The following is an 11889-nucleotide window of genomic DNA, read 5'->3' as shown; positions in this document are numbered from 1 at the left end:
GGACGAAGGTGCCTCGCCCCGGGCCCGGCCTCCCCGGCGGGCGGCAGGTGCCGCCGAGCCGCCGTCGTGGCGGAGCGCGGCGGGGCGGCGGTGGAGGCAGGCGGGACGTGGTCGCTGCTGTAGCTACTGACCCGGCGAGAGCTCGGCCCTGCCGGCAGGGACACGACGGGGCCCCGGCTGGGGTTGCCGGCTCCTGCCCCTCCGGCCCCCCGAGGCCGCGCGCCCCTCTCTGGGCACCGCTGCGCGGCGGCTCGGCCGTTTCGCGGGCGTGTTGGCAAGTTGGCGGTGCCGAGCGCCGCCGCCGCCGCCGCTTCGCGCGGAGCGCGGCCGTGCGGGGAAGGCGAACCGCGCGCGTTCCCCCGCGGGGTGCTGGGGACCGGCCTGCGCGGCGCGGCCGGGGACGGGGGAGCCCTCTGGGCACGTCCGTGCGGCCTTGAACAAACCCTTCTGAGCTGAGGAGGAAAAAGGATCCTTTTCAAGCGCGCTGTGACACGAGCAGGCTGCTACAATAACCCTGCTTCAGCCGGCGGTGCCAGGCGCAGCAGAGGAGACTTTACCCCTTGGAGCGCTCAGCTGCTTTTCCCTCAATGACTTTTTATTGCACCATCATTCTGGTTTACTCTCGGCTGCTCTCGGTGTAGACAGGCATGTAATGGCCACAGCAGAAATGCCTGGCTGACTGGGAGGAAAAGACCTAGGATGGCACTTCTGGGCTGTGCTGCCTCTGGCAAATTAAAACTTTTTTTCAAGCCTCGGCCCAGATGCTGTCCCCCGAGGGACAAAATGTACTGACAGCAATTACAGAATAGCCAGGTGCCAAACATAATATTTGAGTTGCTGCGAAGATGTGTACTGCTCGTCTCTTGGTGAGCTACCTCTCAGCACATCGAACACGCTGTGAAATCAAGCTCGCTTCCACAGCTATGTCAACAGACCTGCGACATGCAGGCAACGAGACTTTGGTTACTGTCTTGGCTGCTGATAGACTTCCTTTATATGCAGGCTTTCCTCTGAACAGGAACTGACTTTTGTGGAGTCCTTGGTTTGCTCTCACTAATCTGTAGCTGGCCAGAAATATCTGTTTGGGGTGGGAGTGGGAGGACAGGTTAAAATTTTCAGCCTCTATATTTTTGGTGATTACTCTCCAGCCTTTGTGCCCTGGTTAGACTGGTGAAGAGAAGCCGGGTGTAAGAGCGCCTGAGTAGCTGTGTGTGTAACAGGAGACTAAGAACTGGCATTAATTTCCTCTTGCTCGTTTTCGTTGGCTCTCTCTTTGGCAATATGCACCGGGGTAGTAGTTCTCGCTTACTTTGTCTTGGCCAATGCAGTGTCTGTTCCCATGGAAATGGGAGTGGAAATGGCAAGTGTCAGCAGAGAACTTAGTTTGGATCAACTTCTGCTGACTGAAGTGCCAGTGCGCAGCGGCTGTCTGCAGCCTTCCCCGCTCTGGTGGGGCATCGCTTGATTCTGCGCTCCCGAGGCGTGCGTTGCTTTGCATTTGTACAGTCACCCTGGCACGGTACAAATTACTGATTCAGGTTAAGGTGTTTTGAGAGCTCCTGTCGCTCACTATTTCACCTCTGAACTAGGAGAAGCAAATTTTACGATTGGTTGTTTTCTCAGGTGTTGGCCCATTTGGGAATGTTTCGTGGGCCCTTCTTTGCGGGCTGCTCAGAAGCGCCCTTTTTGGCTGGGTGGCTGTGATGTTCAGGCTGCGAAACTGCAGCTGATGGGGCTACTGGAGCTCTTGAAACCCTTGTGCATGTATCCTTCTCGCTTCCTTCTTCCCATCTTCAAGCTGATGAGTATCGTGTGTCTGTGATGAGAAGACAGGGGTTTGTAAGATCTGTCTAATGCTTTTTGCCCTTCTGCCATCCCCCAGGTTTTGGCTTGGAGAGGGCGAGTGTCTAAAGCCTGATGTCATTGACTTCTAATCCACATTTGTTGCATGGATGAGATGAGCCAGTCCTAAACTTACTGTGTTTTGTTTGTGTACTGCAAAGTTTGCAACTTGAAAATGTTGTAAAAATATTCTAGGTGCTTTTCCTCTTTGAAGCAGGATTTTATGGCCAAGTCCTTTGGCTCTGTACCCTGTCTGTGAAACAAGATCTTTCTTTTGAAATGGTGTGAGTGGGTTTACTGTCTCTCAGACTGCAGCAGGCCCAGACATGTTTCTCCACAGGACCCAGGTGCTGGGGTTTCAGCTACCTCTGTTCCTGCTCCAGTAGTGCATCCTCCTGGTCAGAGCATGGAGGGGGGACGGGTCTGACTGGGGTGGCAAGTGCTGTGGCCACCTAGGGAGTTAAGCACTTAAGAGTATAGAAAATCTATCTTCCATGTGCCTCAAATTAACCTTTCCTCTCACTGTTTTGTGGTTGAAACTCAGCTTCTGACTACGGCATGAAGCTGCCGATCTTGCGGTCCAACGCGGAAGACCAGATTCTCTACCAGACCGAGCGTTACAATGAGGAGACCTTTGGCTACGAAGTTCCCATCAAAGAGGAGGGTGACTATGTGTTGGTTTTGAAGTTCGCCGAGGTCTATTTTGCACAGTCTCAGCAGAAGGTAAGCAGCAGCTCCATGCCGCTGAGACCTGCCTTTCTCTCTAATGCGAGTTGCTGGCTAAGACTGGGCATGTTCAGGTTGCTTCTGCTGCCTTGCACGCTGTGGTTTGTCCTGTGTGCTGGAGAAAGGGCTGAAGTAAGGTACGAAAGATTAACCTCACCCCTAGAGCTTTCTCAGGAGGGTGCTCTGAAACACAGAGTTCTCTTCCACGTTCCAGATATGCATTTGGCCTGGAGAATTGCACTGCAAAAGAGTGCTCTCAAGCAAATGCATGCGACTAAACATAACCAACGCCAGAGTTTTATGATCTGTTTAAGTTGTGCTGTCGTTGAGAAGAAGTGGTTTTGCATTTTTTCCTCTCTGCTTGTTCCTGCCTCTGCTGCATCCCTGTGGTAGAGGAAGTGCTGCACAGTTGGAATCAGAGAAGTGATCTGGGTTAAATAATTTACTCAAATCAACTTTAAAAAAATGTCATAAAGCTCTGTGCTGGTTCAAACTGATCTTGAGAGTACAGAGTTAAATTCAACCCTCGTTAGAGCACTTTGGAAATAAATGATCCTTGCCCACCTTTGAAATCCCTGTGCAGAGGCAGAAGCACAAAGAACTCCAAGCCCTGTGATAAATTGAGAGAGAAGTGGTGTGTGTCTTAATCTGGCTTTCTCCCCACTCAATGAGCTGCTTTGAGCCCTGTTCCTTAAGTGCTCTACTGCCTTCTGCCAAAGAGGTATTTCAGGGAGCAGAACTGGTGGGGCTGGCTTACCAAAYGGTTCAAAAAGCAGTCCCAGATTAAACTGAAGGGATGAGGCACCTTTGGCTCCTCTTTCTTCATGTGGTTCTGCTGGGATTTCCCAGGTGCTGAGCRCAGCCTGAGTCACTGCAGCCCTGAGGAGGACTTTCGCTCGGAATTCACAGATGTGGTTAGCAGCTCAGCATTTTACTTCCTTCAAACCCTGTATCTTGCCAGTGGCTTCACCAGGTTGTTTCCTGTTCTGTGCTCTGTTGCAGGCTGCTTGTTGTAAGTGGCCTAACTCCCTAGGCGGTGTGCCGCAGCCACCCTGGGGTGGTGGGAGCAGGTACTCAGCCAGGAGGTAGAAAGTTGAGAAAGAAAAGTATGGATAAGCCAGAACAAAACCCTGCTGTCCTCAGTCCTGAACAGCAGAAGTAGGGATTATGTTAAAAGTACGAGGTAGATTTCAGGGTGTTTGAAAGCAGTGTTAATGCTTTAGTGTCTTTAACTGGCTGCTCTTGGCCTCTGAATCCTTCTCAAGAGGGTGGAGGATGTGTGGTGGGACATGCATTACCTTCTCGTCCTGGGTGCCTGACAGGCACTGACCTTTCCTGTCCTGTTCCCCTTTCAACAGTCGTGTGCCTGAATCTGTTCTGACACTCTGTCATTTCTTCCACCCTGAAGGTATTTGACGTGCGCTTGAATGGCCACGTAGTGGTGAAGGACTTGGACATTTTTGACAGAGTTGGACACAGCACAGCTCATGATGAGATCATTCCCATGAGTATCAAAAAGGGGAAACTGAGTGTCCAGGGAGAGGTTTCCACGTTCACGGGGAAGCTCCACATTGAGTTTGTAAAGGTAACAAGCCCTTGCTGGACAGAGCCCTGATTTTTCTTTTTCCCCTTCCCCTCCAGCTGTGAGATGCAGCTGTGCCCAGGGGGAGGAGAGGTGATGGTAGGTGGGGAGAATATTTGTTACCTCACGCTGCAGCACTGACCCCCTTCTTTGCTTTCTCTAGGGCTACTATGACAATCCGAAAATCTGTGCCCTATACATCCTGCAAGGAACAGTGGAAGGTGAGCACAGTTTTTGAGCCAGATGGCTCTTTCCCCTTGGAGAGCAGCCTGTTGCTTCTCAGACCATGAGATCATAGTTCTCGCTGACCCACCTCTGCCAAAACTGTTTCTCTCTCGGCAAGTCTCCCGCAGGAAGCAGTTACAGACTGTGATAGGTGTGTAGTATCTTCCCATTCCTCTAAGGATGCGGAACTGCCTCACTTTGGAATAAGTGTAGATTTGGTTCACGTCTTCCTGCATATGGGGTAGAGGAGACAGGAACACGCCTGTCAGCTATAGCTATATATAGCTACAGGTAAATTCCCTCTGGCTAATGGATGTTGGCAGCAGCTCTGCAAACAAGTAATTTATGGAGACCTTTTAGCTAGTAGTGTGGTGTTTCTTACCTGGAGCTTTGTCTTGCCGCCTTAGCTCTGAGGACAAGGCAGTGGATTTTGTTTTCTTCTCCCCCTCCCCTGACATCCATTCCTGTGAATGGCCATGGATATGCTCTGTGGGGAATACTAGCAGTCCTTGCTCTTCCACCACCCTCTGTGCAAATCTCTGCTGAAGTTGAAGCCCCTCTAACTCCAGAACCGGGGAGGTTTAGGGCCCCTCTCTGACCAAAGGGTCAGTTTGCTTTTCTAGTGGTCAGGGGTTGCCACATGCTGCTGAAGCTCTGGCCCGTGGCATAGTGGAGGGCGGTAGCTTGCCATGTGGGGACCTGCACTTCAGGCTCCAGGCCTGGGTTTGGGTGAGGCTGGAGCATGTCACTGTTAGATCTGAGGTTGAGGGGTGCAGTGCGAGGCAGGAGCATCTGCGGGAAGGGTTGTTGGTGCTCTTGACTAGATCTCTCTGAGCAGCTGGGATGTTTGTATATGCTGCAGGTGGCCTTTTGTGCTGTAGCCTCTCCTGTGTTGAGAGATGRGTGGAGTGGAGGGCAAGGATGTCCTCTCTTTGGTCTCTGAAGACCCAGTGGTCTTCATATGCTCTTGCATCACAGAGGAAAGTGGCTTGAGCCTCTGTGAGGGAGGATGCTCCTACTTCCTGGGGTTCTCTGGATGTGGTGGCAAAGTGGTGTCAGGTGCACTGCTCCCGGTGTGCCCAGTGGGTTGRGGAGAGGGGAAGGGAGCGTCTCAGGTCATTTCCGGGTTGTATTCTGCCTCCTCACCACCTTTTGTCTTGTCCAACAGATGTTCCGAAGCTGCAGCCTCACCCTGGTCTGGAGAAAAAAGAGGAGGAAGAAGATGAAGATGAATATGATGATGGCTCCAGTGTTAAAAAACAGGCAAATAAGAACCGGGTTCAGTCAGGCCCACGCACACCAAACCCCTATGCCTCAGACAACAGCAGCCTCATGTTCCCTATATTGGTGGCCTTTGGTGTCTTCATTCCTACCCTCTTCTGCCTCTGCCGGTTGTGAGAGCAAGCCCCAACRAGCATCAGCAAGGGGGCTGGGAGGGAAGGAGTTGGACCAAACACGGTTGCTTTCAATTTCTCCATGTTGTTCATAATTTAAGGAAGAGAAGAAAAAAAAAAAAGTGATTCACTTGGAATGAATAGCAGATCCGGGTAAGAGGGAGCTTACCTTCCCCCTGCCAGCAAGCAGTGAGGCCTCACCTTCCCCTTCGCACCACGTGCAGCCTCCAGTCCTCCCTGGGGCATTCAAGAGTAAACTGAGTKCTGGCTGGCTGTGTATTGGGCTGTTGGAAGCTGATGCTAGCAGTCCCGGGCCATGTCCCACACTGAGAGAAAGCCATGTGCTGCAAGATCTCTGCCTTTGCTGAGTGGAGTAACGTTCTTAAGCAGGGAAGCAGCCCTTAAAACCAGGCCTGGGTGCACAACTTGTTCAGGAGCGGGGAAATGTTGTGGTGCCATTGAGTGACTATCGACTGTGGAGGACAGAGATTGGCTCTTCAACATCTCCCTGAATGTGTGCAACACGATGTATGGTACTCGCCTGCATAAAGATACCAAGACTCCAACTTGCCGCTCAGCCTCTGTGGAAAAGTTCCCCTCCTAAGAGTGCAAGCTGCGCCAGGAGCAGAGGGATTTATCTGGCCTGATTTGTTGCACCAGTTGGGAGAGACTTTCCTAGTCTGACAATTGTAACGGTTGATCCATTGCAGAGGGACTCTGCTGTAGCCTGCAAGAGGCCGGTGTTCTGTTAGCGTCTGTTCAGGATGCGCTTATTTCCTGTATTGATTATGGCTTTTGTTCCCTTTAATCTTTTTCTTTTCAAAGGTTCATTTTAAGTCCAGTTCCTTGTCTTGCCCTTTCTAGCAAATGACCTCTCCTTTGGAAGAAGCTGAGAACCAGATGACCTAGAAAGGAGGTTCTGGTCTCGTTCCTTGAGCTTTCTAGCAGTTTGGCCCTTCCATGAATGTGACCAACCTGTGCTGTAGGACAGAGTGGAGCAAGCCTGCGAATGCTCCCTGTGAGCGCTCATCCTCTGTCGTACAGACCAGGCCTGCCTCCAGCAGTGGGAAATGCAGAGGAGATGGTTAGTGTCTTCAATTTGCGTAGGYTTTTGCATATCAAGGCGCTGGGTGAAGGGGCAGATGTCCAACATTTCAGTACTAGAGAACAAGGTGGTTTGTTGCCCTCCAGAGATCTGGAAAAGAACAGGCTACTTGAGACGAGGCCCATCGGTTTCCCTGGTTGCCTGGTGACAGACTGGTGAGCCAGGTCAGCCGCTGTTCCCCAGGGATGTTTCTGCAAGAGGCTTCTGTTTCCACGTGCAGAGCCTGTGCCTGCCTGACAGAGGCTGAGCAGCAGAACAAAAGCCCTTGGTGCGCCTGTTGATCTCGACCTGCAGGCCCCAGGAGCTGCCCTGCTGTCCCGCGGCCTTGGCCTCTGCTGGGTGGAGTGCTTCCAGCTGGCAGGAGGGAGGGATGCTCTACAGGGATGCTCTCTGGGCACGAAAGGCATCTGGCCTGGTTAGTGGAAGTGCTCCTTGCTGTGACTGGCTGGGTCAGCTTCGATTCTGATGAGCTCCAGGCCTAGGCACAGAGCTCGCTTTACCTTGCACTACCTTCTTCTCATAAATCCTCTCTTCACCTGGCACAGCGGCACTGAGCAGTGTCCTCCTTGCTTCTGCTGCTCCTCCTTGGACCTGAGTTTTCCTTGTGGTGGTTCTGGGGTTTGATCCCCTGCGATGGCTCAGTCCTTAGCCTTTCCTCAAGCTGAGAAGGGTCAGCAGAATTTGAGGAGAAGCCTRTCTGCTCTGCCGGGCCAAGCAGCTGAAGCCGTCGCTTCCTCCTAACCCTTGAGGTGTGAGATGGTGTTGGCCTACAGGTTCCAGGACAGAAGCTCGGGGAGCTGTCACAGCACTGGTCCCTGCAGCAGTGGCGCTGAACCTCAGCTTTCTGATTGCATACATCGCTGCTTCGAGCCTGACCCTAATTCTGTGTCTGTGAGCTGAAAAGCAAGCAGTAGGATCTTAATTAACTTATTTATTGCACAAGTGGAGGAATTGTGGCTGTGGTAACAGCCACAGTTTGGGAGAAGCAAGAGGGTGCCTGACCATGCTGGGGGGAGAAGGCAGGCTTTAGAGAAGGGCAGATCTTAAGAGCAAACCTTAGGATGAAAAGGCAGTATGCTTGAAGTTGTCTGCTTCATCTTCTAGCTCTGGTTAAAATCCTAGTACTCTGAAAACTCTTTAATGCAAGCTCTGTTTATTTGGTGTCAGTGCCTGAAAAGACTCCTCAGCTTTTGTTGGATTGCTCCAACTGGATCAGAGAGACGTTCAGATCTTAATCAGTTTGGAGAAGCATGAACTGCCCTGATTTGTTAGGCAAAGAACCTGGACTTGAAAGCAGGCTTCTCCCTGAGGAGCTGTTCTCCTCCAGGCCTTCTAGGTTGTGTTTTCTTTGAGCATCCTTGAAGCAGAGACTCACTCGCCTTTTGTGGCTCACTCACTTGTGATCTCTGCACCCTGCATAGCATGGGAAAAGGGGCCTGTGCCTAGGCCGGCACGAGTCAGAGACGGGTCTTCTAGGATAGCTTATCCCTGCCTCTGCCGGCAGCCAGGATGCCTGTTTTGTGTCATCGGGCACCCTAAGGCAAAGCTGTGCAGGGCTTGAACTGTTGTGTTCCAGTTGCTCAGTTCAAGTGAATTTGTGGCATTTGAATAAGAATAGGGAGGAGGAATCTTTCAGCCTTGATGGCTTCAGTTTAGTTGTTTCGGCTCTGGTTTATCCGTCTTTGTCACTAGCGCAAAGCTGGCATTAGCTCTTCAGGTGTTTGGGGTTTCCTGACCCTGTTATGGTGCTGTGAGCAGTTTTCTTTGGTCCATCTCCCCGTCAGGTTTGACTCAGAAGGGGCCGTCAAATGAAGCAGTATGGGCACACGGGAGGATGGTGGAGATAACTGGTCAGCACCTCCTTGGGAATGGCGTACGTGCTTGGTCGCCTCGCCTTTGTCATCTCCGGCACCTGCGCGCCGGTCGGGTGGGTGTTGTGCACTGCCTAGGGAGAGAAGAGGTGCGAGTCGCTGTACCTTCCACCATGGCTCTGCGAGGGAGTGTCCAAGAGGGGTTTAACTGAGACCAGGTGAAAACAAGCCTGCTGGTGCTTTGCTGCTTCCTGACCACCAGCAGGCAGGTTGAGCTCGTGTCCCTGTGCAGTGGTGTGGGCAGCTGGATCAAGACAGGCCCCAGCTCGGCTCTTGAAGTACTTGCATAGATAGGGGCAGATAAGGCAATCTTAATGAAGCTCCCCGTTGTGGGTGATGTTCTGGGCCTGGCTCTGGCCCCGGTGCCCTGGTTGCAATGCCTGTTTTCATTCCTCCCTCTTCAGGCCTTCCGCGCTGTCCCAGGGATGCGGGGGTGCAGCTGGCAGTTATCTCTTATGGTTTGTGTCCTCAACTTTTGTATCTTTAAGCCAGGCCTTCCGTTTTCCCCTCTGTGTGTGAGACTGGAACAACAGCTCTGACCCTTTTGGGAATCCCAGGTGGCAATGAGCAGAAAGCCAAATAAATTCCCGTCTCTTTTTTTGGTGCCTTTATGTTGGGCTTTGAGTAAAAGTCCGTTTGAAGAAGCTGCGTTCTTTAGGGAGCTTCTGAGGTTTCCTTTCCCAGGGACAGGCCTTCCCTGCCTGTGGTCAGACAGGGACTGTCTCACTCTCCCTTGATGCCTGCTATGGAAGTCCCAGTTGAAGCACAGATCTGCATGTGATTACCTTTGGTTCCAGCCCTGGAGGTCAATGGAAAGAAAGAGTAGCAGGGGTAGAAGAACTGGAAGAGCTTCTTCAGGTCTGGTCTCCCCAGGATCTCCTGCAGGCAGGATGGAGGCCTTCCAGGCAGACTGGTGCCTGCTTGTCTGTGCGCCTCGGAGCCGGGTGAGTCACGGCTGCCTTCTGGGCAAGCCACGTGGTGCCTGGAGCTTCTGTGTGAAGAGCGTGTCTGGCCACGGGTCCTGCCACCCCAGCTTGGTGCCCAAGGGCGTCCCCTGCTCTAGCGGGGTGTGAATAGGGAGCAGCAACCTGTGCCTTGTGCCTCAGCCTTCCCTTGCGTTGAAATGGGACAGTGACAGCCAGGGACGTGTCTTGATGGTGGAGGTCTGGGCTGGACGGGCCTTTCTTTGGTGGAGAGGAGGAGGAGGAGGAGAGGACCAGCAGAGCAGCCTCAGCCCTTGATGAGAGATGGATTCGAGCAGACGTACCGAGTGTTTCACACYGCTCAAATGCGGGAGAGAGCTGTCCGCTCCTAGCGCTTGCGTGGCTGGGAGGGAAAGATCCTTGCTAAGATCGCAATGGAAGTGGGAGCCGGGCCAGCGCTGAGCTAATTTATCTACCGTGCTTCTGCATCTCCTCAACAAACGCCGAAGTCTAACGCGATTCAGGGATGCTCTTCACGTCAGCCTGGTTCCACCCGTCCGTCCTCAGCGGCTCGTCCCCAGCAGGCTCCGACGGGCACAGAGGCGACGCCGGGCCGGAGCCATGAGCGCTCACAAGTGTGGTTACGCGGAACAGGCCTCCGTGCTGCATCCCTGCTCCGCGCGCCGCTCCGGYGGGGCTGGAGCGCCTGTGTTTCACCCCAGATCCCTAGGGATTCGTCCCGGGAGCGCGGGAGCGACCGTGCGGAAGTGGTGCTGGGCTGCACAGGGCAGGTGAAAGCAGGTCCATGTCTTCCGGGACTCTGGCTTGCTCAGAGTTTATTGCTGTATATTAAATACTATTTTTGGAGATTGGRGGGAAGATGTGGGAGGGGGAGGGGGTGAGGCAGCACTGTCCCCAGGCTGAGCGGTGGGACCTTATTGCAGGTTATTGATAGGTTTTGATTTATTTTTTCCAAAAAGTGCTTTATTGAGGAGAGAAAAAAAAGAAAAAAAAAAGTGCTTTCCTCCCTCCTAGAAACAGTGCTGGCTGAGTAGAAAATGTGAATAATCTTCTGCAAACACCAAAGGTCTCCGCTCGAGAGGCCGCGTGATGGAGATTTCAAGGCAAGGGGCAAAGTGTGGCTTGAAGCAGTTCAAGTGGCGCGAGTGCGAACCCGGGAAAGGCAAGATCTCCGACCCGCCGTGGCTCCCGGGCACGCGGAGCAGGACTGTCCCTGCGGGGAGAGATCTCCATCTGTAGTCGTCTCCAGTACACAGGGTTTTGAAGGAGGATTTTTATTTTTTTTAACTGTCCATTGCTTTGTGTTATAACAACTTGCAGTGACTTTTTTTTTAGTTTGTTTTGCGTTGAGCTTGGGCCCTGGGTGAAAAGCACAGATGTCTTATTTCTGATTGCATTGGCTTTGCGAAGACTTGTTTGTGGGGGTGGGTTATTTTATTTTTGGTACATGGTAGCTGTTTTATTTTTTAATTTCCCCCAGGATGTTTGGTTGAGGGAATGTTCTGAAATCTCCTGTCTGGCAGTTTTAGCCAGCAGCGCGTTCAAGGAAAATAAACGAGATTATATTGTCACTCGGAGGAGCTGGGTGGTCTCTTGCAGGGAAGCGGGGCCGGGCCGCGTCCTGCCCTCGTCGGGAGCGGCAGCGGCATGACCTGCCTTCCGCGGGGAGCCGCGTCCAAGGGGAGCCCTTGGAAGAGGGAGAGCGCCGGGGCCTGGTGTCGTCCGGTGCCCGGCTGGGCCCGGGGCTTAGTGGCGCCTGCTGACACCTGCTTTCACCGCAGCTTGGGCTCCTGGTGCGGCCCGGAGGCTCCGGGAGCGGTTCAGGAGCAACCGCCTCGCTCGGGGGAGCCCAAGGGGCAGCGTCGCCCGGCCCTGCCGAAACAGCTTCCGAAAAAGGCTGGAGCTCTCCGGGGGCTGGAGCCAGCTGTTCGCTGTAATTCCCCGTGCGCCGGAGGACTCATTCCCTGATTAAATTAACGAGCGATGCGGTAATGATGAGGGGTGGCTGCTCTCGCTGGGTTTTTGGGGGCGATGGGCAGGAGCGGGCGAGGGCCGGTGGCGCAGCCTTGGCCCTTGGCGGGGGGAAAGGGGAGCAGCGCTGGCTGTTTTTCCGGTTATTTTCTGTTTTTCTGCTGTTTTTCTCCCTCGCGGGCAAGCGCCCCGCGCTCCCTGGCCGAGCCGGGCCCAAGCGGGTGCTGCG

At 53.4% G+C, this 11889-nt stretch overlaps 2 protein-coding genes across 2 annotated transcripts in view; both read left to right on the top strand.

Moving 5' to 3' along the window:
- Nucleotides 1-2364: 2364 nt before the first annotated feature.
- On the top strand, nt 2365-10727 carry MLEC (malectin). The gene is made up of 4 exons (XM_026075067.1): nt 2365-2565; nt 3977-4153; nt 4314-4371; nt 5544-10727. The coding sequence occupies exons 1-4, from the start codon at nt 2401-2403 to the stop codon at nt 5771-5773; spliced, it is 630 nt and encodes a 209-aa protein (XP_025930852.1). The 5' UTR covers nt 2365-2400; the 3' UTR covers nt 5774-10727.
- A 51-nt stretch (nt 10728-10778) lies between these two features.
- UNC119B (unc-119 lipid binding chaperone B) overlaps nt 10779-11889 on the top strand; it is a 7948-nt gene continuing 6837 nt past the window's right edge. Inside the window, exon 1 of the mRNA XM_026075261.1 lies at nt 10779-10851. Within this exon, the coding sequence (XP_025931046.1) occupies nt 10779-10851 (73 nt within the window). The remainder of the gene's footprint in view (nt 10852-11889) is intronic.

Source organism: Apteryx rowi, unplaced genomic scaffold (genome assembly GCF_003343035.1).
Source record: "Apteryx rowi isolate R43461 unplaced genomic scaffold, aptRow1 scaffold_40, whole genome shotgun sequence".
Classification (NCBI taxonomy): Eukaryota; Metazoa; Chordata; class Aves; order Apterygiformes; family Apterygidae; genus Apteryx; species Apteryx rowi.
This window is presented reverse-complemented; position numbering and strand designations above follow the sequence as displayed.

Bases quoted from the DNA above. Each gene is read 5' to 3' on its own strand.
- MLEC (XM_026075067.1), top strand. From the start codon at position 2,401: ATGAAGCTGCCGATCTTGCGGTCCAACGCGGAAGACCAGATTCTCTAC. The intron at 2,566-3,976 runs GTAAGCAGCAGC...TCCACCCTGAAG, and splicing joins TTGCACAGTCTCAGCAGAAG to GTATTTGACGTGCGCTTGAA. The intron at 4,372-5,543 runs GTGAGCACAGTT...CTTGTCCAACAG, and splicing joins CCTGCAAGGAACAGTGGAAG to ATGTTCCGAAGCTGCAGCCT.